The sequence below is a fragment of the Polistes dominula genome, unplaced genomic scaffold (assembly GCF_049000335.1).
Source record: "Polistes dominula isolate Pdom_NZ unplaced genomic scaffold, Pdom_raw_medaka contig_37, whole genome shotgun sequence".
Lineage (NCBI taxonomy): Eukaryota > Metazoa > Arthropoda > Insecta > Hymenoptera > Vespidae > Polistes > Polistes dominula.
In genome coordinates, this window is record NW_028301169.1 from 258,484 (window position 1) to 283,545 (window position 25,062).

The 25,062-nt window shown below is 41.7% G+C and overlaps 1 protein-coding gene across 8 annotated transcripts in view; it reads left to right on the plus strand.

Moving 5' to 3' along the window:
- The window catches only part of sv (paired box protein shaven), a 120,114-nt gene that overhangs the window by 80,979 nt on the left and 14,073 nt on the right, over positions 1-25,062 (plus strand). For all 8 annotated transcript variants that reach the window (XM_089179057.1, XM_015327642.2, XM_089179058.1 and 5 more), the window contains exons 4-5: positions 11,314-11,479; positions 15,157-15,354. In XM_089179057.1, coding sequence (XP_089035183.1) covers positions 11,314-11,479; positions 15,157-15,354 — 364 coding nt within the window. The remainder of the gene's footprint in view (positions 1-11,313; positions 11,480-15,156; positions 15,355-25,062) is intronic.

A 25,062-nucleotide genomic window follows, 5' to 3' on the forward strand; every position in this document is an offset into this window, starting at 1 on the left:
GAGGGAGAGGGAGAGGTGTACGAGGTGAGATGAATAAATAAGAGGGTTTTGAAAGGCGTTCTCTCTCTCGCGGTGGCCTAGAGGTTATTACGTGGCGTCACGCGATGATGTATCCGCACTGGTTCAGATTGTCTCCGCGAGATGGGACCACCGAGCGTGAAATATGAACCAACCCCTAGGTTAAACCCCCTCGAGGCGCTCCACCCACCCCTTATTCACGACCACATCATCACCTCAGACATACAACTGGGGAGGAAGAGAGATTTCCTTTCGGGATCTTCTTATCCTTATTCTCCTTCTTCAACGGCAACCACAAAGTCACACGAATTCTTCCAACAATTTCTCGACCTATTTTACATTGTATTCATTAATTAATAATGGATGAAATTATGGAAATGAGGGATGCAAGAAATAATAGGAGTAACTTTGAAAATATAATATTCCTATTTTCACGACTGGCGTGGGCAAAGGGTTAATTTCATAAAACTTAGCTAAAGGTAAATTAGTAATTATAGGAACAAATTTATCGGTGCATTCCAGCTGAAAATAAGATGGCGCGGATGCGTGTACCACTTTAAAATCGACTTCGCGCACGTGAAATTAATGGTCCTCCCGATCGGGGAACGTTGGTGAATCGCTATGAAAACTTTTCGATCACGGATGATCGATGGTCTTTTTATTCAAACCGTGTTTCAAGAAAAAGTATCTTTAAAGGAATGAAAAGAAAGACTCCTAAGAGTCCTCGAGAGAATTTCTCAAACGATGCATGTATGCAGAAAGGATCATCCAAACGTAATTTCTTTTTAAATATTAACAACAATAATAATCAAAAGAGAGAAATAATTCTAAAACGATCTGTGGATGCTTTCATCGAGAGAGTGATCTACTACTTTGGAGTATAACTTCCGATTCCCAAACAATCGATAGCTTTTAAAGTGCTTTTATTGAAACGAAGTGGCCTCTCGATAGAAACTTGTGTTGGTTGATGGGGTGAAAGAGAGAGAAAAAAGAGAGATAAAAAAAAATAAAAAAGGGAGAAATACAATGGGATATATTTAAAGGACGTAGCTAAATAATTTCCATATAAATCGTAAGTCAAGAGTACGTGGGTATGTAATAACACCTATACACTTCTACATATACATGGAGAAATATATGTCAGAAAAGGGCTGACAGGGCGACACGAGGCAGCACGTGTGCGCCTTACCGAAACTACCGGAGCACCCACTTAGTCCTGACTTACGCGAGCTTTCCACCCACCACAAACGACAAACCACTCAAGTGCATCCCCTTATATAGGTACGTGGCATAACCCTTCCTTGCCCATTACCCTCCTGCTATTCATACCTAATACGAGGAACGATCCTAAAACGTATTCGACCCGACGAAAATATGCAAAATCTCTCGACAAGAATAATCTGACATTTTCCTCTTATTAATTAAATAATTAATACGTAATATGTTTTCTAAATATATGAATAAATAAATAATAAGATATCGAGATACGCACAAGACCAGTAGGTACCTCAATTCAATGCGTAACGAAGGATAAATGAACCATACTAGTTATCTTATGAATCCGAAACAAAACACGATACTCTTGAGAAAGTTTAAATATAAATATTGAGAAAGTTCAAGGACGCGAGACGATTCGCCGAGCGAAGAACATGTGTCCTTTCTGTCAGAGTGAGAGAGATAGAAAACATATAGAATACTAGAAAGAAGATACTTATATTTTCGATGTTGGTATACGTGAAAATACATTTGTATATTTACGATGTCAATAGCTATTTGTAATATTCGTACTAGTTAAGTTTTGTATAACTTTATATTAGAATAAAATTGTTGAAAAAGAATTTGATTAGATTATTAAGGAGTGACCTAATTAAACATGAAACCGTGAGATTATTATTGATTCCATATGAAAATTGAATGGTCATAGTCGAAAAGCAAAGTGATATAACTATGCGAATACATCGACAAAGAGTACTCGACCCTATGCGAGATGTAGTAATCGTGGATTAAACAAGGGGAAGAGAGCGACGGACAGAACGTAATCATATTACGATGTTGTGGCCTTTCGATCCCACGAGAGTACCGGAGGCCTCTGTGTTTGACATTTAGCATTTCCCGCGGGAAGGTGCGGCGTTTCGAACTTCCTACTATATCCTGGAATCCCTTTCGTATTATCCAACATGGAGTCTGAACAGTGTCACTATCTCCAAAATGAAATAACTAATTTCATCAATGAGAGACATCATTTTCATTCTCGTTATCGCAATTAAACGTGTTCGTATTAATACAAAAATATTGCAACATAAAAAAGAAATTTCAATGGTTCGAGTAGGATTACAGTTAATAACAAAACTTTTTCTTATAATTCTCGAGAGGAAAAGAAAGATAAATGAAATAAAAAGACAAAAGTTATATCGTGGCTCGAGCAAAGGAGAATTTGTTTTTGCATCAAGTAGATGCGTCTAACCAGTTTGTCTCGTCGAAAGTAAGAGCTCCTTTTCTCAAGATTAACGATACTTTAGTGCTGTTTTAAAGGGATCGTCCGACTCACCGCCCTCGAAGTACTCCCTCCCTCTCGCGTTCACGGCTCGATCCGAGGATTATTTGCCTTCTTGCTGGAACAACTCCGCGAAGTAACCTGCTCCAGCTTCCATGGAAGGAGATTTTTCCCTTTCTCTCTCTCCATTTCGTTATTTCCTACCACCGTTACCTTCATTGTGGATGGAAGCGAGTAAAAAAAAAAAAAAGAAAAAGAAAGAAGGAGTAGCAATCGTCGGAACTTGAAAGCAAGGCATTTTATGATGACTACAAAAGTGGTCGTGGCCACCGTTGGAGTGGTGAGAAAGAGGGTTGTGCCTTGCGGAGACGAGGGTGAGTGCCCATCACCCTCTCTTTCTTCTTCCTCTTCTACCCCTAGCAAGAGGGAGAGAGAAATGGAACCCTCAGTGAGATGTTGGAGGCGACAGGGACTTGAATTGATTGCTTTCATTACGCAAAAAAGTCTCTGCTTCCACTCTCCCCTTACTTTAGCCTCCGTATTTTTAACTTGTGCCGTGCGACGGTGGCGAATAAGTAAGTGCGCTATTTACATCAAATCTCCTAACTTATCGTTCTCCTTCTTCTTCTCCTTTATTTTCTTCTTTACCTACATATTCGCTATTACTAGAGCTACTGATAAAAGTAGGTTATCAAATTCGAAGAATATGTGAAACAGAGAGAGAACTATCCCTTAAATAGAAGTTTGAAGACAACTAGGAAATTTCTTAGTCGTCGATCTTTGACTCTATGATAAATGAGATTAATGTGGTGGCTAGGCAACGGATTAGGAAGGATAGCTACTGATTAGGGGTAGTCAAGAGAGTAGGATGCAGCCACATTACCCCAATGATCGATGCACCTAGAGTAGCAAGCTCATCTGCATCTGTTCAAGCACCAACCAACGTTCCTTCACCCTCTGATAGTGCTCTAATTCTCTCCTTCAGAGAGTACGTCCCCATTCGGCCGCAAATGCGTCTTGTTGCCGAGTAGCAACGCAATCGTGTTGCGACATATTGCACGTCAACACAAGCAGAGCCGGTCGTTCGTCGTTCGCTCAAATGATATGCCAATCCTGGTAATCTCGAGTGATCCTCCAGAGATTACGTTCGTGAGAAAAGTCGCTCGAATAAGTCTCTCATAGGTTTACACAGGAAACAGGTGAACCGGAATATTTATAATATTTCTTCTGGTGTTATGTATCATTCGAGACGTAAGCGAGCTGTCAGAGTATATAATATGAAAATATAATGTTCTCTTGAAATTTTCCTCGTTAGCGACTTTGTCTCTTTGCAACTGGCAACAGAAATCAATGTAACAATCCGTAATTATTAATCGACACGGACTTGGGGTATCGAGTAATGCGTTGGTTAAGAATAAATACGAAGACGAAGGAAGTTTCATTGAGCTCCCCGCTCGTATTCAGCAAGGTAGTGTCGGTGTCGCGTAGACTTTCGTTGCGTAATGAATCCGTTCGTTTGACAAGAGACGCACATTGGTGAATACAAGAGTTCTACACTTACATGGGCTACACGCGATTATACTCGTTCTTTCTCTTGATCTCCCGTATCTAATGACAGGATTGTGTCGTGTTGAGACGAGGAAAAGGGGTGCTGCAAGGAAGGAGATGCCGTGGAAGGCAAGGGAAAGACAGACAGAAAGAAAGAATAAAGTCGCCGCGAGAAGGAACGCACTCGAATGTAAACCGGACCCTTGTGAGATTCGCGGCCCACCGACGGTCCCACCGACGGTCCCACCAACGCCGATGGCTGACCGCACCTTCCGGGCGATCCTGCCGATCCGAGCCAACGCAGACCAGACCTTCTTCTTCCCAGAGCAACATTTAAAAAGGTGTACAAACCACCTCTCCTTTTCGATACTCCTATTTTTTTTCTCTCATTTTGAGATAAATAAGAGTAGTCAATTTTCTTATCCAATTAAAAAGATTTGTCGCTTGCAACGCTTTGCAAGGCCATCGTAGAGACAATGAGGAAGAATAATAAAAGAACGAATAGAAATAAAAATTACAAAACACATCTCGAATTACATAGATAGTTCGAACGTATGCAAATATGAATCGGAAAGAAGTTCTCAAGGAGAAGGCAAGGCTCGTGCTACGCACAGATTGCAAACCAGTATACGTCGTCCCCACTTTTCCATGATTCCTCCCCACCTAGCCAGGGTATAGTATCTGTGTCTACCCGGCCCTTTACTCCCTCGTCCACCTTTTCCATCCCTCCACCTAGTACGGACACCGTCCATGGGATTTACGTCGAGACGTAATCAGTCTCGTAATTAACCGTGCTAGGACTCGATGCGCGTCCAACTACGTTCGGTATCGTTCAAGGAAGACATTCTAGTTTCTCAATCTATCTGAGAAGAAAATTTTAAATATCAACGAATTAAAGAATAAAAGTAATTATAAAAGAATCTGGCAAAAATCACTTTCAAGGATAACACTCTTGGACAGTCATCGATTACGTTACAAGTTTGCTTTTAAAAAGCCACCGCCATAGATCAAGTTTTATTCCTTACGAAACCAGCTAGTAACTCTTAGAATTAGACTATATTTTATTGATTTTTTGGCAAGAGAAACTATCTTTGGCAAGATTTAAAACGAGAAAGAATTCGAGTGAAACTAACAGTGCCAAAAAATAATTATGAACATGCCATGACGCATTGTCCAATTATTTCAAGTTTCATTGATTGAAAAATGCGGAAGATCAAAATACTTGGGTGAAATCGATAGACAATCCGTGGGTAAAAGAGTAACGTAAGAAGAAACGCAAGAAGAAGAAGAAGGTCTCTTCGGGTTAAGAAGAAGCTCATGAATAAGCAGTGCTCAGAGAGCGAGGGTGTGCGCCGCGTGATTTCGCGTGGGACTGTTGGCGGTAGACCAGCCGGCGAACGTTTATTTCGCAACCTTTGCCTCGTCGAGCAGCACCCCTTCGAAAAGAGACACCCGTAGGTATATACCAACACGCTTATAGATCTCTCTGTGTCGTCTGGATGGCAATATAACGACGTTATCCCGCGCGACGCCGCTCGCGTTTCCCTAGAAACCCTGCGTCGCGCGTTACCTTTGATCCCACCTCGCTAGGACACGTGATCCCATCGTGGACCAATCGGACGTTCCCCTGTCCCGAGTGGATGCTGCTCGAGGGATGCAAAGGGCGGAGTCGACGGCCGCGTGGGGATGAAAGCTCCTTGTATCTGGGGGGGAGGAAAAGCTGGCCGAAGTCACGTGTGTACGCCGACGACAGGCAGAAGCCACCTTCCCGTGTTTCCGCGTCTTCGAACGCCGAGAGTTAATCCAGTGTTTTCGCGATTCCAACCGCGAATTTATTCTCCATTATCTTCCCCTACCTTACATTCGACTTTCGTTCGATTGCGCGAGAAGTAAGTGTCCAAAATGGAAAAGCAATGCGAAAAATCACATGGACGACGGGCGTCGGTGATGAATAACTATCCCTGATGACAATGAAAATTAAATGGATGCAGTGAACTCGACATTAGACGATTGCTAAAGAGGATTCGACGAGATGTTTCCTCCTCGACTTGATTTTCGTCCAATGGACACGAAGTTGGATTATTCGCGGACAGTGGCCGCGAGTGAGAGTTGAGTGGTGTATTTTCTAAGTTGAGTGTTGTGACGCGACGACCAAGAGAATCAACTATTTTTTTTTTTTTTTTTTTTTTTTTTTCTAAAAGTGTGACAAAGGAAAAAGAAAAAGAAGAGGAAGAAGTTGGTCGAGATGAAGCGACGGTCGGCCGGGTGCCGGGCAAAGCCACCCGTCGTTTATCCGCACAAAGCCCTTCTTGATGATAGACCATTGTAGACCATCGCCATGAGAGAGAGAACTAACAGTCGTTAAAAAGAGACGAAAATAGCTCTGAAGAAGCGTGTAAAGAGGTCTTTATCGAAAGTCAATAGGAAGTCTCTCTTTCTCACCTTTACGGTTCTTTCCTATATAGAGTATATCTATATATGTATACGCTGTTCTTCCTTCTTCTACACCCTCGCGGTGAATGCACGAGAAAAAGATAGAGAAAAAGAGGAGCCAGCTGCTGGATTCTCATACCCCGACGGCCGTCGGCCCTCACAAGTGCTGCGATGGACCTCAGCACCGCTGCCTATCGTTACAACCAGAACATGATGGAATATTATACTTGTAAGCCATCCGTGAGAATTCTTAGATCCGACGATGATCTCTAACCAACCAGCAAAAGATTCCTCCTATCCTTCTACCCAATCTTTTTCCTTTTATTTATCTTAAGATTCGTTAACTAGAGGTTGGACCAATAATTTCATTTGAAAAACTAGCAAATTTGTAAACACATCGCGATTTGAGATAAAAAGACGATTTCTCTCGATCGAATCGATTATAAGCAACGAATAGAAAACAAAGTAGAACGATCGAGGAGGCGAAAAAATTTGGCCGATCAAATACCAAAACGATTGGTACGAAGTTTCGTTCGTAAGAAAACGTACAGAAAATACGTATCAATCGGTGTACGGCTGTTGTTCGTTTCGTGATCCCGAATCACGTTCGAAACTCGTGAAAAAACTCTAACCACAGTTGATGCGTTCTCTCATCTACGTACAAAATCATCATTTCAAAGATGAGTTCTTCGATGCCGTTTCTATTTCTTATTCTTTCTTTCTTTCTTTCTTTCTCAAGTTTTTATCGTTTTTCAATAAAAATCAAATTGTTCGGAAATGTATTCAATTTGAGAAAAATAAATCTAAATAAGGGGAAAAAAAAGATAGATCGTTGATAATCTAGAAACAGGCTGCTATGTTAATCGAAAAGATTTTCACGTTGATGTTTAATTAGTAATCAAGGCTAAGGTGTAGATAGTAATGAAGAAAAATTTCAACATTCCTTTTAATAATCGTTTTACACAAGGACGACACATATAGGAAAGGGATCGTTTATAAAGGCGTCTGGTGTGGATCCGGGATGACGTTAATGAAACGATAATAATTATAAAATACGAGCAGGAAAATGGGACCCCATTCGCGCAGATCGTATTCGGTAGCAGCCGTTAAATCGTTAAATCGTTTTGCGATGCGCAATGTAGAGTAATCCTTTCTGATGGCGAGAAAAATAAACTTAATTAGTTGTATTAATGAATCCACCGCTTGTCGCAAATTACCTTACCAACTCATTATTATTAAATGCATGAAAATACATTCTTATAAATACGTGTCATCTTTTCTTTATAATGATGTTGAAAGTATTTGAAAAAGGATAGACATGAAGAAACATGGCGAATATAGCGCAACGAAGTATAATTGCGAACGAATTTTTTTTCTGTCGTATGCAGGTGCGCCTCGAGTAATATATATATATGTGTGTGTGTAATATAATACAAGAACAAAGTAAGGCGCGAGATGCCGATATGAGAAATATCGAGTGACCACGCGAATCTAACGCACGATTCTCAATAACTTTGACTCGAGTTCAGGCTTCTCAGATCAAATTTCCGATCCGTCGGCGAGATGTCGAATCTCGTGGTAAAATGAATTTCACTGATAAAAATGGAAAAGAAAAAAAAAAAGAAAACGATGATCTCTCCATCGTCGAACACGCGTAGGAACGTTTAAGAAACGGAAACACAATGGAGACTCGAGACAAGAGATCGAAAAGTAGTCCGCAGCAGCTCGGCGCACAGCCAGGTCACCTTATTTCTCTCCGTGGAAGCTTCTTATATCGGTGCGTCACGAATCGTGATCGATTAGAAGGGAGTATGATCGAGAAAAATTGTCGAACGTGAAAAAAGCAAGCACGAGCAAAAAACAAAAGTTACGGAGAAAGGGATTTTTTGATGATACAATACATATGCAACGATACAATACATAAATAAATGAACGTACGTTCGTATCGAATTTATCGTCGATAGAAAGAGGAAGGAATATAAAAAAAAAATATGGCAGAATCGATAGGGGGAGGGAGGGAAGAAGAGGAAGGTAAAAGTCCTCGTTGGTGAGATCCAGCTTCGTTATTTTCGAACGAGCGAACGAGCGAACGAGCGAACGAACGAACGAACGGACGATCCGTATTTTGCCGGATACGTTTCACCGCACACTCGATTTTATTCGCGTATTTAAACCGACGGATGTATTCCCAATATACGATCGAGCAAATCGTAATGGATGAAATCCCACTCTCATACCGCTGCGTTCGATTCGTTCGATTAAAACGAGAGAGACACTTTATAATTGGGATCGCTTGGGGTTATCGGCGTCTTCTTCTGTTACTCTCGCTAACTTTCTACGATGACTGGTCGCATCGTCGACTACGCGACGACGATAGGCACGATTCGTTAATAATCTTTCATTTCTTCTACGATTTATAAATAACGAATCGATCGAAACGCCAGATTCTTTTGATCCGGTCTATATACTTTTCTGAATCGTATTCGATTGACCAATAAACAATATCGATACTACTCTCTCTCTCTCTCTCTCTCTCTCTCTCTCAGTTTTTAACATTAGGTAAGATCAATTAATTATATAAATATAAAATGTATAGAGAAAATCTGTAAAAAAAAGTCGAGATTAATTATTGACGCAACCTAATACACCGAGAGAAAGTAAGATAGAGTAATTAAGTTGTAGTGGGTTTTTTTTTATCTGATGTAGCTATCTATCGATCTATCTATCTTTTCGCTGTAGTTAGTATAAACCTAATCACGTTAATCCGAGCTCGTTATTTTGGTGGAAAATATCGAGAGTTCGATTTATTCGAGTAATAAGTTTCGGTAATACCATTGGAAAGCGAGTGCAAACCGAGTGCAAACCGAGTGCAAACCGAGCGGACTCGGTTTGTTACTTCTCTCTCGGCAAATCGGCGGGGGTGGTCGAGAGGTTGGCAAAGAGAACCCTCGTATAGTTGTGGTCAGCAGGCGTGACGCCGCGTGTGTGAGTCGCGCGTAGGCCAGTCATGGTGCTTTTGCCGTCGAAATGCCACCATGATTCCAGCGATGTCCCCCTGACTACCGGCCAACGCCACGGGGATGCGACCATAAACGCGAAAGCGAATTGATTTGCGACCGGAAAGCGCGTATCGTTTCTAGTAATGATATTGGGGAGTCCTTCATTGTCTTCTCTCTCTCATAGAGAGATACCAACTTCTCTATGTTTGTATCTTTGTTCTTTTTACCAACCAAAAAATAAACTTCAATGCTGAATATATTTGTATCAATGCAGATGGTATACACTTTATAAAGTATTAATGAAATATTCTTCGGTATTCCATGATAAATAATGAAAATTATAGAAAACGTTTAAAAAAATGAAACAACGAGATCGTTCGCATCGATAAATCAAATCGAAATGTAATCTAGCAAACGCAATTATCCGTGGGTAATTGCAACGATAGATTTCATCGGGGAGGCAGCTCTTGTGCATGTGTAAAGACGTGTTAGTTTGTGTTCGCGCGTGCGTTGACCACGATAACCGCAATGTACGTGATCGGTAACAGTCAAATTAAAAGTAATTGCTTTGATAAAAAAAAGAAAGAAGAAATGAAGAAAATTCGGCAAATAAATCGTGTCGTTTCGTTTGGTTCCGTTCCTTTTCCCTTTTTTTTTTTTTTTTTTTTGTCGCGGAGAGGGAGAGCTTTTCCAGACGCGAATAAAGAGATAATTTAATGTAATGCGTTGTAAGGGACGATCGGAGTTGGATGAAGTCAGAAGGAACACTCGACGCGTTACGAGATGATCATCGAATCATCGACGCAGCGGCGCGAACACAAGGGCATATGTCACTAGACAGAACCCTCCTCCATTTGCGTTATTAAACTTGGAGTTATAGCGTTCGTCACTCCATACGTGAATTAAGACTATGCGTCTGCGAAATAATGAACATTATTAAATAGCAGTGGTGTTTGTGTCCTACTCCAACAGTTACCTCAAAACTCGTGCCAAAGATCCGTAAGATAAATCGAAAATAAACCTCAGGAACCCGCCTACGTAGTTCCCATGCGAACCAACAAAGTTCTTTCCGAAAATCTCACCGAGTTACAATAATCCCTCTAACGATACTTTCAAGCGGAATCAATTTGAAATGTTATAATAACGTCCCTTTCTCTTTCTTTCCTCCCTTTTTTTCTCTACTCTCCCTTAGCTTTCTTTTTCTTACCAGGCACGTTCAAAAGAAAAGCGCAATTTTCCGAAAAAGGGGACGATCGGTCACGTTCAATAACTTCCATTCCTCTCTCGCAAACGCGATACAACTTTCACCTGCTTTCTCAACAACGACAATGCTACGTCGAGTTAACCATAATTCGGTTACAATTTAGAAAACATACAGTAACAAAACTTTTCTCAAAAATACAAACAACAAATAAATTTGTCTAAATATACGTCATGAGAAAAAAAGAAAAAGAAAATTTCATTTAAATGAAATGGTAAAGAAAGGCCACTTTTCATACTTTTCTTTTTTCCCACAGGATCAAAGTCCAATACGTATCTTTGTAGGAAGTTCGGGGAACGTCGCAAGCTTTAAATCGAAAGCACGAAAGTCTCGCGAGAGTGCACGGAAGGTTGACCCCGAATGATATCTTTCTTTCTTTCTTTCTCTTTCTTTTTCTTTGCTTCCTTCCTTCCTTCCTTCCTTCTTACTTTCTTCCTTTCTTTCTTTCTTTCTTTCTTTCTTTCTTAGCGTCGTTAGACCATTCTAAAGTACATTCTTAAAGCTCGAGTAGGTAGGATCGTTCGACTCGACTAATGCTCCATCGATTTTCATTTTTCCAGGCCACGGTGGAGTTAACCAGCTTGGTGGTGTCTTTGTGAATGGGAGGCCCTTACCGGACGTGGTAAGGCAAAGGATCGTCGAACTCGCGCACAGTGGTGTCCGACCGTGCGACATTTCGAGACAACTCAGGGTATCTCACGGCTGTGTATCCAAGATATTGTCTAGGTGAGTAATGCTTGCAATCGTCGAAACAAAGTATTCTCGGATCCGAGTGATTTAATTAAAGACGTCGTTAGAAGTTTGAGTAAGAAATAAGGAAGGCTAGGGAAGTAGTAGCGACAGGACCGGAAGGAAACACCCTTCTCTCTCTCTCTCTCTCTCTCTCGGTTGGTGGGGAGACGCGGGGGTGCTAAGGGAGCCGACGATATGCGGTTTCCGTGTTTTTTCCACCCTCTACCCCGCTCGATTATAACGGGTGGCCTCGTGCCGTTTTGATGGGCCGAATGTCATTCTTCCGTCCTAGTCCTTCTCGTCTTTAGAATATCATTGTCATGTATGCGAGCGAGTTCTTTCATGGATTCAATATAATAGATGGATTATATTATTTGTTGCTATTGGAGTAAAAGAGGGAAAGAGAATATTTTACCCTTCATAGGAATAAACCCCTATATATATATATATATATATATCCATTTCTCTTTGATTCTTTTCACTGCATCGATAGCCGGAGAAAATATAAGTAAACTTTGAGTAGCTATATGTTTTTAAATAAGTAATAAAGTATGGAAAAAATATGTAATAAAAAAAAGGTCAACGTCTGGTGGACATAACGAATGTATTCGATGTCATGTCATAGAATTTATACTTGGGGATTTATTACTGAAATTCAATCGCGATCCGCGAGAACACGAGACACTTTTTTTTCTCTCACTTTTTTACTCCAGGCATCTATATATGCTATACCTATATGCTTATGAATGTAGGTATGTAGGTAGATATTCGGTTAGGTATGCGGGTATGTGTTTCCTATAGGTCTAACAACGCTCAGGCCCGTAAAAGTTAACAGTTATAAACTTAATCGACTGTTATCCAATATCCATTTATCGAATACGAACGCGATACTAGAAAGGGCGGCAATGAATAGAACGAACGACTATTGCATGTTGCACACACATGTATGTATGTACCATCGATAAGTACTTACTTTCAATACGACAAAGAAAGATCGAGAGTGAACGCAATTTTCTCTTCTTATTGGATCGATAGCTTCGACGCTGTGAATTGCAATTTGAACGTGGACGAAATCGATCGCGACTAGGAAAAATAAAAAAAAACAAAGAGAAAGACGACGAAACGATTATCCATGCGGTCGTATGGATCTCATCGATGAAATTACGATTTCCTAAATGATTTATTTAGAAACCAACGGAAATAGCCCGGTCGACGAATTAATCGATTGTTCGTAAAAGCACACACTCTATTCAATTGCATACTTTCGTTTTGGTTACTCGTAGGTTCACGAAAAAGTCTAAGCTAAAAACATTGTAGGAACTATTCCACGAAAAAAAGGAAATAACTTTCGTTCGCAATTTCGTCGACGAGTTATGTACTAAAAATAGAAGAAGAAGAAGAAGGAGAAGGAAGAAGTGGCAAGAGACGATAAATAACAAAAACGGATGCAAGTTGTACAATTTTACGGCTGGAGAACGTTCGCGCCATGCCGAAAGGCTTTTTGGGAGAAGGAAACAGCGTTAAAACGCAAGAGGTTGCCGTTTTACGCAGTCACGCGTCGGTGATACACCTCGTAAGTACGCGTTCTCTTTCGTCTTCGCGGAATTGTCTGCACTGGCACCGAATTGCCACCAAAACGCCACGAAAACGCTACCGAAAAGCTACTCTCTAACACGCGGGACTTGTTCAATAGGTGAATTCTCCGATCGAAATGAGAGAAGCTCGTAAAAAGAGCCGCGCGTAGTGTTGAAAAGCTTGTGCACTAGACCTTTACAGAAGGATAAACATCTACCGCTTTTTAGGCAACAAAAAGAGACCCAAAATTATTTGGTCCAGACACAAAGAGTTCTTCCTCTGCTTCTTCTTCTTCTTCTTCTTCGTGGTAAAGCTAAGAGTAAATCGGTTTATCTTTGTATGCAGTTCAAGTTAAAAGAATTTCTATGTAATACTTTGCTAAATGTTCAAGGATTTCTCGTTGCACAAATGAAATCATTCGTAACTATAAAAAAAAAAAAGAAAAAATATTCTAAATTTTCGTCATAAATATTATTTTGAAACTGATATTTATTGCCATTGATCATTATTATGATTTACGGCTGAAATGATCGTGATCTATCTACGACAATGATTTAGAAGGAGGAAAAAGTATACGTTTATATCGGGCGAATAATGAAAGTGTAGTGAATCATACGTGAACCTGTTTCGAACGCATTTAAATCGAAATTAAGCGAGAGCACTCGGTCGATTTGAAAAATCGTACGATCTAATGACCATTTCACGCGAGGGAGCCCGAAGCAGAACAAAAAGAGAAAAAGTGAGTTGTTACAAAGCGAACGGCATAGATCAACAGAGATAGAGAGAGTGAGAGAGTGAAATGTCAACGGTTGAGTATTGCCATGTGTGCTTGGAATGGGGTTTTACGCCAGATATAATCGTATCTAATAATTTCGAAGGGTTCCACCCGTGACCTCCACTATTTAAGGGTGCCAGAACGCTTTTATAACAGCAGGTTCAAAATCCAACGTTATTCTCAATAATTCTCGCTCTTGTTCTCTTTTTCCCTTTTCCTTTATCGTGTAGCTATTACAATAAATATTGGATCATTAAATTCGTGATCGGCATTTGCAATACGATGGTTGGTTGGTATATTACATCGAATAACTGACCAATTAAATAGAAATACTTTTGTCGTAGGTAATAATGTTTTTGTCATCGAATCATTCGCAGTTGATTTCACGCGAAGCGTTCGGAGAAGTTTCTTAGTTCTCGGTTCTCAAGAGACATATCGAGAGATAAAGCGAGAAGCAAGAGACGACAAGTTGAAGTGTCGATAATCGAATTTTAGCGTGGTAGATCAATTTCTGGTTTCTCCGTGTCTCCCTCGCCGAAAGTAAGAACGGTGTTAGAAGCTCGCTAGGGGACGGCTCCATTCGCCGTTAGCGCTTTCCTTCGTCGAAATCATATTAGGCTTTGCCATAACCATAAGAACGCATTAATGATCCCACAGAACCAACCGACAAAAAAACAGAACATACCGAAAATCTACGATATCATTTTCAGAATAATCTTTTACAAACTCAAACAATTTTTGATTGGATGTTATTGATAACGCTGTGTAGAATTATTTTCATTTATTCAAAGTGAATGGTAGTGAGGCGCGTTCGCAAAATAAACGGACTAGAGAAAAGGGAGCAAATATATATCGAGAACGAATAGGAGAGAAGCCGAGCGACGGACCCACATCCATCAAGGCGGCCCACAAGCGGACCATTATTGCGGGCTTTCTGCCGTAATTGAATTTAAGCACGAGCGAAGATATTATTTAACTAATTAGGCACAAAGGGCGCGTTCACGGCGGTCCAATCGCGATCGTCCATCGCCGTTCCTATAACCGCGGGTGGCTGCCAGAGAAAGAGAGAGAAAGGAAGAGAGAAAGGGAGAGAGAAGGGGTAGGCCAGCAGGGGGCAGAAGCAGTTTGTTTTAAAACAGGCGGCCGTTGACGCACCGTTGGACGACTATTCGTTATTCCAACCTTGGCTGACTGCCTCTCCGGAAAAATGCGCAATCTTTTCTCTTTTACCCTTTTCTCTTACAAAAACTGAACCTTTGATTTTGTTTTTTATTTTCTTATAAAATATCAAATAATTTGAATTTGGTTTGAAAACACACAGGTATTACGAAACCGGTAGCTTCAAGGCTGGCGTGATAGGTGGTTCGAAACCTAAGGTAGCAACGCCGCCAGTGGTCGATGCTATCGCTAATTACAAGAGGGACAATCCAACGATGTTTGCTTGGGAGATACGAGACAGGTTGCTAGCCGAAGGGATTTGTTCGCAGGACAACGTACCCTCTGTTTCCTCGATCAATCGGTAAGTAAAAACGTGTATTACATATCTAATCGATCTCTTGAAAATCTCCTAATACACCTGAACCCCGCCTCCCTGCCATAGAAACAAAAGACAGTTTTCTCCGGAGACCTTTTTTAAGGGATTCGATCATCGAAATCGCTCGACATATGCTTCGCTCGAATCACCGATGGGAACGAGCGATTAGTCGTAGGACTTTTGTGCTACCAGCAACACCCTCGGCCACTTCATTTTGAACAAGTGTGCATCGAGATAAGTGTACAACACAGACCAATTCGACACCCCCGATCCTATTGACCTTTCGCAGGTTCCTTCGGGAATGAGCCGATTAATTCGAGTGTTTTTACGTCGCGTCGTCGTGGCTCGGGTCAGCGGCTCAGAGTGGAACACTAGTAATACTACCTACGACTTCGAAGGGCCGTCCTACAAAGAGAACAACAGGGGAACTAACTCCCATGAGACGGCATTACAGCGTATCAGCACCGCACAAACTGAACAACTCGGCTGCTGCTGCCGCTGCTGCTATTGCTGTTGTTGCTTTCCCCTTTCCCTTTTTTCTCTTTCTCTTTCTTTTCGTTTGGAATGGAGAGGAGAGAAAGATAAAGGGAGACGGAAGAAAAGCCATTGATCGACTCGCATATGTCCCGAGATTTAATCAGTCGCTACTTAAGACCTTATCTCCTGTCTCATCCGCCTCATCTCTCGTGTACTTTAGCGTGTTGTTACAGTCCCTATTCCTGCTAGCCCTACAAGTGGATAACTGATAATCTAATCGAGCGTAATGCGGATCGAATTTCCTACAAGCGAGATCAACTAATTCGATTTCCCTGGACTTGCTAATGGAAACGTACGCAAATGAGTTTAACGCGTTGACGAGCATCCAAACCACTAATTTAACATTCTACCTTCCTCTTTTACTTTTATCCTTCGAATATTCCTTCTCAATCTTAACCTAATTTCTAAGTATAGGGAATGACGTAAAAAAATAAATTGTTAAAAACGAATAAAATAACATTCCACGATAAATCGCAGAAATTTGTTGCGAACACGTGAAATCGTTAGAACGAAATATAAAGAGATAAGAAAAGTGTGAGACTGTAAGGGCCATCAAGATCTAAATAATATTACGACTTGACGTTGAGAGGGATGTAACGGACGATAAAGTTTCGTCGATTCGCGGACACTTTCGACGGTCATGCTATGCGCCAGACTTCTTTCGGCTTGCTTACAGTTATTTTCATTCGTTCCTGAGTAAGAGAAACACAGAGAGAACCACAGAGGGAAACGCAGAGAGAAAAAAAGAGAGAGGGGAAAGGATAAGCTCGTATTCAGAACAGCGTGAAAGCTAGGCGTATGTAGCTACAGAAATGGCTTTTTGGCCAAGCATTCGATGCGTCTTGGAAGGATCTAGTAGTTGAGGGTGCGCCGGTGGCTTGTTGCTCGAGTGACTCCTCCACCTCTCTCTTTTACACACACTCGCACGCGCACCGTGTCTCGCTTCGGTAGTCCCTGTCCTTCTCTCTCTTAGATCGTCGATCCTTGTTCTTGTTCCAAAGCCTCCTCGTGGCCCTCCTCGTGGCCCTCCTCGTGGCCCTCCTCGTGGCCCTCCTCGTGGCCCTCTTCGAACCAAGGTCCAGATGGCGGGTATTGATCTGAATCCGGAGAGCAGATCGCCTGGAAAAACTTAACCCGCGGATACTTACCTAGCTACTACCTTTCTGGTACACCCTCTACGTGAGCCAGTCATCTTATCTTTTCTTCTTCTACTACTCTCTCACGTACGCTAGACGTGTCCGCAAGCTTCCTCAACTGTGACTAGGTAAACGTATTTCTTTTCGAAATAAACTATAGCTAGTTGTAAAAGTTCGATGAGTCGTTCTTCTAGTTGCTAAGAAGAGATTTTTTTGACCACGTTGAAATTCCATTGGTGGAAGAAACAGAGAGACATAGATATGATCGCAAAGTCCACCCCCAGCTCCCTGTGATTTCTACCCATACCATACCCATTAGGAAAGCACGACTCGCTTTTTCCAAACTACTTTTCCGGACGAAGAAATAATGATGGAGTTAATATAAAGTATTGTCCTGTTTTGTCGTCGGGCCACTTTCGAACGAGACGATCCACGAAAAGCTTGCTAGCTAGTTACCAAAGAGGAAGATGAGTAGAGGAAGGAGTTGGGGTGACACGAAGGACGTCTTTGCTGAGAAAAAAAAAGTGCACAAAGAAAAGAAGAGAGAAAGAAAGATATAATGGAGTGGTTTTCGCGAAAAATAACGGTTATATATCGCGAGTATGAGACAGATTTGAGGATAGGATAAAAACAAGGCGAAAAATGAGAAGAAGATTGTACGCTAACAGTTCCGAGCTTCTTCTTCATCGTCGTCTACTTTTTTCCTCTTTTCCTTCCTCCTCCTATTCCTCTTCCTTAACCTTCTTCTTTTATACGAATGAACCGAGTGATTTTTCTTGTTCGCTTTATTTCCTTATTATTTCATAGTCAGCACTCGTCCTTCGAAAATAATATTACCGATTTTCTATCTTTTATTACTCTACAATATCTAGAGCTTTTGACCAAATTATGCATATTTATTTTTTACTTACATTATTAATCTGTACTTTAAAGTGACGAACGAAAAGATCTTTCTAGAGCTTAGAGCACTTTACCGACGTCTTCGTGGAAACGAAAGAAAAGGAGAATAAAAAAGGAGGTACGGAGGAGGAAGGATTTCGGGAGGAAATATTGATAGGCTCGACTTTGGCTGCGGAGTCACGCTCGAGTAGGTGGCTCTCTGCTGAGGTCTATCTTATACCTATACCTATATATATATACATCCAAACCACCGCCAAAAAGAGAGAGAGAGAGAGAGAGAGAGAGGGAAAGACTCACCACTCTAGGTTGCTACTACACTACTCTGTAACCCTCTTATTCTCTCTCTTACTCTTCTCTTCGTCTCAGGGGCAGATCGATAAGGAGCGAGGTTTGCCCGAGGGCTTTACGCCGGGTTCACAGCCTCCTTCTTCTCGTTTCCTCGAGCACAGCCCCCGACGACGTTCTGCTTTAGCGTGCTTCTCTCTCTCTCTCTCTCTCTCTCTTTCTTTCTTCCTCTCTGTCTTCGTCTCTCTCCTGTGGTTTCAACGAAGTCGATATCCTAGAAAGGGAGAAAGCCTCCCTTAACTTCCTGTTGTTCCACCGGAACATCCTTCGTCCTAACTCCTGCCACGGATCCGACGATCTTCCGACGAGATAAATCTTATCCTAAAGACGAGCAAGCCATAACAGCTCCTTCGAAAGAATAGTTATCGCCATCTTATTTTAACTTTCGAACAAAGCCTCAACTTAAGCTTCGGTCTATTTCAACTTACTAAAAAGAACGAATAGAAATAATAATCTGTCTTATATTTTGGAGAAAATTGACGAACGCCATTTTAGTTCTCCTCAAATTCTTTGTCTTGATAGGAAATCGCGAAGAAAACGTTAGACTCATCGATCAAGTACTACACATCTATAATTCGACGTAATGATCGGTAGAGTTCGACAACAGTTGGTTGAAAATCTGTCGTAGCAAATCCAGAACTGGAATCGGATCAATCTGTCATCGAGCTCTCTCTCTCTCTCTCTCTTTTGGGGTAGGAGAAGGAGGAGGAGGAGGAGGGAACCAGTTAGTTCTTTTTTCTTGGATGCTATCGTACCGGTCAATCTCCCGCGGAGGCGCAAGCAAACGGGGTCCATTACTTCCATATCATTTCTCACCCTCGGAATTCACAGACTTAGTTTCGAATAAGAGAAAGAAAGAGAAAGGTAATGCGTATGTGTGTTCTCGCGTTGAGCCATATGGCTCAAGTGGTATATACGAGCTCTACTACTACTTTTACATGGGGATACGACCAATGGGATACAACAACGAGACTGCTACTTTCATGCCACTTTCGGCTTTCCGGATGGCGCTTCTTTCTTCTCTTTTTCTTTCTATATCTTTCCCTTTCTCTATGCTCTATCTCCCTGCTCATCTTTCGCTTATTAAATTACGTCCTCATAAATAACGTTGCCTACCTAGAACGTAGCCTTATTTACCATTCCATCGGGTTCAGGAACTCCCCTTCTTCCCTGGGACGACGAGCCACCGTCAAATCGGCATTCGTCATCCGTTTCCTTGCTTTGCAGGGGGGTTGGGACAACTACGGGACTCCAAGACACAGGACTAGCTTCCTTTTCTTTTCTGTCATCGAAGAGACTAAGATAATACGTCTGCTCGTATAAAAAATCCATTTCTCATATGGCCGACTCTTTGCGGATTGCTTTGGCGAACTAACGCGGTTTCTCTCTATCATTTATCTCTATCGATATATTATATACTCCAATCGTAATATTAATCGGAAAAAAAGGCAAAGAAAAAGATAGATTGTTGCAAGGATGGGAAGATAGTTAAAAAAGAGAGTTCGAAGGAGAACAATATGGTGTATCGCGGTGGTGTGCCTCGTTAAAGCGGCCATATTTGCCGAGGGAGGGATGAAACGGGTAGAGTAGAGAGAGAGGCTTCTACCTTATTCGACGGCACCCTCAAGGGTGGGCGGAGGATGATGCTTCGAGGTTGTGGCTGTGGCGGTAGCAGCGCGTATCCATAACCGTCCTTTGTCTGGATAACGCAATTATTACCGCGTTTCATCATACCCTCCCGCCTAAAATTAGCCTCAAATGAAGTTACAATTACGGGCCCTCTGCTGCTGCTATCTCTACCCTCTGTTCCTCCTCTCATCCTCTCGTCTCATCCTCTCGTCTCATCCTCTCGTCTCATCCTCTTGTTTCTCTCCCTGAACAAGAGGCAACGACGACGAGTGTTGGTCGGGTACGAGAGACCAGGTATGAGAGAAAGAGACTTTCGGCTTTCTGCTCGACGACATTTCGACGAAGGACGAGGACGAAGGATAACAATGACGAAGAGAAGAGGAGATGAGGATGTCGCCCGGGACACGAAATCCAGGTTGCCTTGGAAACGTCAGAGGACAGACGGAACCGCAATGAAACCGGATGGTCGCTTCTACTCTCTCTCTCTCTCTCCCCCTCTTTCACTGTCGTACGCTACCTGCGGCCCATAATGCTTCCCACCCACCCCCTTCGTCCTTCTTCCCTTTCGTTCCTATCCGAGAACCCGGAATATCCCGTGTAGCAATCGGAGAAGTTTCTACAGGGTAAAAGTACTTCACCACCGGAGTGAGTCTAAAAGAGATACCGCCTTATTTTCCTCTTCAACAGTTAAGAATAGCTGTGTACCTGTGCGGTTATAGATGTTAAACATTATTTGTATTTTGATCAAATCGCAAGTTTCGAAAGAGCTAACCATAAGCGATAGAAACTTTAAAAAGTATCCGAACAATGATCTACTATAGTGTGGTCGACAAGTCCAAGTCGAAAGAAGAAGCAAAGAAGTAAAGCACCGTTATGAAAGAACCGACGTAGTATTTAAGAGAGAGGGAGAGAGAGAGAGAGAGAGAGAGACAAAAAATGATAGCGAAACCGCTATTCACCGGGCGATGAATCGTGGAATCGTACGTTTAATGGTCCGGTGATTAACGCAATGACCGACGGTTAACGAACCGCCAAGTACTCGTAGATTAATAGGATATCGTCAATGAAACGATCGTGTAGATACGTAATCGAATATTATCGATCGGTTGAATACAATACGTTCTCTCGGTAATCGAGTGGCCAAAGCAAAATGGCGACTAGCCTTGCATGCTGCTGCTGCAACGACGACGACGACGGTGGAAGCTCGGCCAACATTTCAAAGACGTACATATTTTCAAGGCGGAATCTTTTAATAAATCGTTATTGAGAGAGGGTTTTATCCGAAAGGAAAGAGAGACGAATTGAGGAAAAAATTGACTGGCTTGACAGCAATATTATATATATCGTATAGATATATATATATATACATTGGACCATTTCTCCATCGAATAAATCACAAGGTTCGACATTCGTGCACGGTCGACTTCATAATAGTTCGCGTACACGGAAGGTATCCTCTCCTCTTGACTTCTCTCACCGTATAGTAGATACAATGTACGTGAACGTGAGTACGCGCGCGAGCGTGAGCGCGTGTGTACTTACGTGCGAGGTGTCAGTAAAGGCGATACATTATAAATCGTGTGTTACATTGTGCTTAGGAGGGTATCGTCGTGACTGTTGACTCGGCCGGTAGTATTGTTGGATGCACACCTTTTGTCGGCGAGGAATCGAGCAAACAAACACACGGAAATATACACGCAAACTCTCTTCTACGAAGAGAGAAAGAGAGAGAGGGAGAGAGAGAGAGAGAGAGAGAGAGAGAGAAACCTTTCGCGTATTTCTACGCGTTTACCTACGTTAATATAGTTGTATATATATATATATAGTTACTAGTATATAATACCCGGTGAACGGCAGCTGCTGTTCGACAATGCATCCTACGTGTCTGTCTCTCTCTATATATAAATATACGTGTGCGAACGTGTATATATATGTAGTACGTGTATAATAATATACTCGTCCCAAGCAGAGGGGTACACTTCATCAAAATGACTAGGATGCGGCATTTGGGGTGGCACAGAAATGGTGTGGTGCTACGATACTCTGCTTTAATCTAACCTATAGCTATATACTTCATATATATATATACCTAAACCTATACCTATACCTATACCTGATCCGCAAGCACGTTCTCTCGCGTGCATCTACGTAAACTCCTGCGCAAGCTCGCCGTCTCTTTCTTTTCTTTTCGATAGCTTTCGTTGTTCTCCTTTTTCCTCGTGCTCGTCTAGCGAATCCTTTCGATGGCACTCTTCCAACCCTCGAAAGATTAAGAAGACTCTGACACTGTGAACCTACAAATTCGGGAATTGTCCGAAACTCGTGTCCGAAATTTCTATCATCTGCCTTAGACAAAATACAAATGTTCAATAATATGAAAAATAAGTAAAGAAAGTCTAAAGAAAAACAATAAGATGGATGGAAGGAAAGGGTATAACTTTTGTTCAAGAATCAACGTGAGTAGCTTGGTAGAGAGAGAGAGAGAGAGAGAGAGAGAGAGAGAGAACGAAGTGGTGGAATATCAGGATACACCTTTTCCAGGCATTGTGCTCCTCTGAAGGGCGTACAATAGCCATGGAGCGAGTCCCGTATTGTGTCTATGGCGCGACGGAACGGTTCTCGCTACTCTCTTCTTCTTCTTCTCGACACCCACTATTCATCTCTTTCTCTCTCTCTCTCCGTTTCTCTCTTACTTTCTCTGTTTCATTCTCTTGACTCTGGAGTTAACGAGAGAGGAGTTCCGTTCTAGAGTTATATTCTCGCGTTAGTCCATAGTTCGTAGCATCTGCCTGGATGCTGCTGCTAAATCCTCCGAAAATCCCCATTGAAATCCTCCACGCAATTCTCCATGGGGAGCATATAATGGCCTGTAATAACTTTAAAAGCGCCGATATTAATCTCGCGAATAAATCTCTTCACCTGAGAGTAACCTGTCGTCGGTTGATTTGCGAAAAAGTTGCACAGAGGAAAAGGGCTGACCTAGGCGAGTTAGAAAAGAGATGAGATATTAATTATTAACGTTGTATTATCGAATGAAATTAATTCGAAGGATATATCGACCTAGATAAAAAAAACACATAGATGCTATAACACACTATGGTATCTCGTATCGTTTCTGTACTTTATAAATGTGTATATACTAACGTTAAGAAAGGCGCGTTCCCGTTACGCTCGAAGGACACTCCTTTCGAAAGCGGACCGTATAAATGGCGATTAAATCCGAAGAAATTAAGCTCCGACGCTCTCCGTTGGAGAGAAAATTTAAATCCTCTTCTAACACCGACTGAAACCTCCTATTTCTCCTACCATTTTCTCTCCCTCTCTCTCTCTCTCTCTTTGCTTCTTTCCCTTGGAGAAAGCATCGCGTTGAGAAATGCGATAAAGTTCGCGTAGAGGTAATTTGAGTATAAAGTTTTATTCGCAATAATTTAGTTCGGTGGGACGGGGTGAATGAGAAAGAGAGAGGGTGGCGAATAAGGACGAACATAGGTAACTTTACCTACGTATATAGGTGTATATATACTATATAGTACATAGAGAGTGTGCTTCTGCGAAGCGGCGCACGAGAAGAGAAGCGCAGAAGCGCGGGTCATATATTTGATGGGATACTTGGCATAAAGTCGCGCATAAAAGTAATGCCAACATTAAAGTTTGTGGTTCCAGAGTCATACCACGACCGTATCCTCCTCTTCGTCGTCGTCGTCGTCGTCGTCGTCGTCGTCGCCGTCGTCATTGGGCCGCCATCGTAGTAGCTTAACTCCCATGCTTTCTAACTCGTAAGCTTCACGCGTTTGTTCGTCGAAAGAACGACCCAACGAACTACTTGGTACCTCTATACCTTTCCATCGTTATATTTGTCAAGATACACAGGAATAAGAATCTAAGAATTTATGAAAAAAAAAAAAAAAAAGAGAGAAAAACTTATCGCCAGATATATGCAATAATCTCTTAAGATGGTCAATGCATGATCGAACAAGAAAAACTCGTGGAATAAAATAATATGCTACTTTATATCTTAATAAAAAAAAAAAAAAAGAAAAAGAAAAAAACGCTATAGGTAACCATAAAGAAAATATGATAAAGAAAAAAGAATTTCACGATAAACTACGAACTAATAATGTAAAGTAAAATGTATGCGAGGATCTGAGTATGATCTTTATGTTGTATTTCCATCTCTCTTTCTCTCTCTGTATCCTCGAAAGTTATCGTTCGATGGATCGACTTGGCCTCAGTCCCGATAAAGTAACGCGACGATATCGACGTTACGTTGGAATACGAGCGGATACGTAGCGGATACGAGCGTAGTAGTATAGTACGACCGGCCGGTGATTTAAATCAGCTTTCGGAGTCGTTTAAAAACGGCGACGTCGAAAATGGCTTCTAGAAATGGATACTCTCGATGGTAAATCGCGTCTCTCGTCGTCGTATAGTTGAAATAATAACCGACCAAGTACCACTAGAAGGTATCCTCAGTTATTTTTCATTGCACACATTCTATCTCTCGTTATATTATTATTTCTTTTTGATTTTGAAGAACAAAGGATAAGGATAAAGGATAGGTAAGAAGATCATAGGGGTGGATCAAAACGCTTAAGGGAAAGTCGAAGAGAGTTTACTTGGAGTGGCCGTTTGGGAACGATCGTTTGGCGCCAGGGAAAGAATGGCTTCTTCCCACCACCACCACGTGCCACCCTCATAATTCTCGTTTACGCCATCCGAATATAGGCGTCACCTACGATTTTTCTTCGATCCTCTCAAACACGTGGATGCCTTTTTTTACAGTTTTACTCAAAATTAATCATCAAATCTTACATTCGTTGTTTACAATGGGAAAAGAAAAAAAAATGAGATACTTAGAAGAGGACGTTTATTCGTCCATTTGCCAGGAGATCCAGAACGCGTCACTTGTCGCCGAATAAAATTGAACTCGATTAAAGTCGTGGCTCGTTCCCTCTCGTGACTCCGAATTTTCTCTCTTTCCCAAAGAAAGCATTAAAGTGCACGGAATTCGACTCGGAATCCTGAGGCAAGGTGCAACGTTACGGGCCATAGACCGCAACAGGGGCGTAGATAAAACCACGAGAGGGTGGTCCGTACAGAACAGAGACACTCAATGATTAGATGAAGTGCAAGAGGGCTGGAAAAA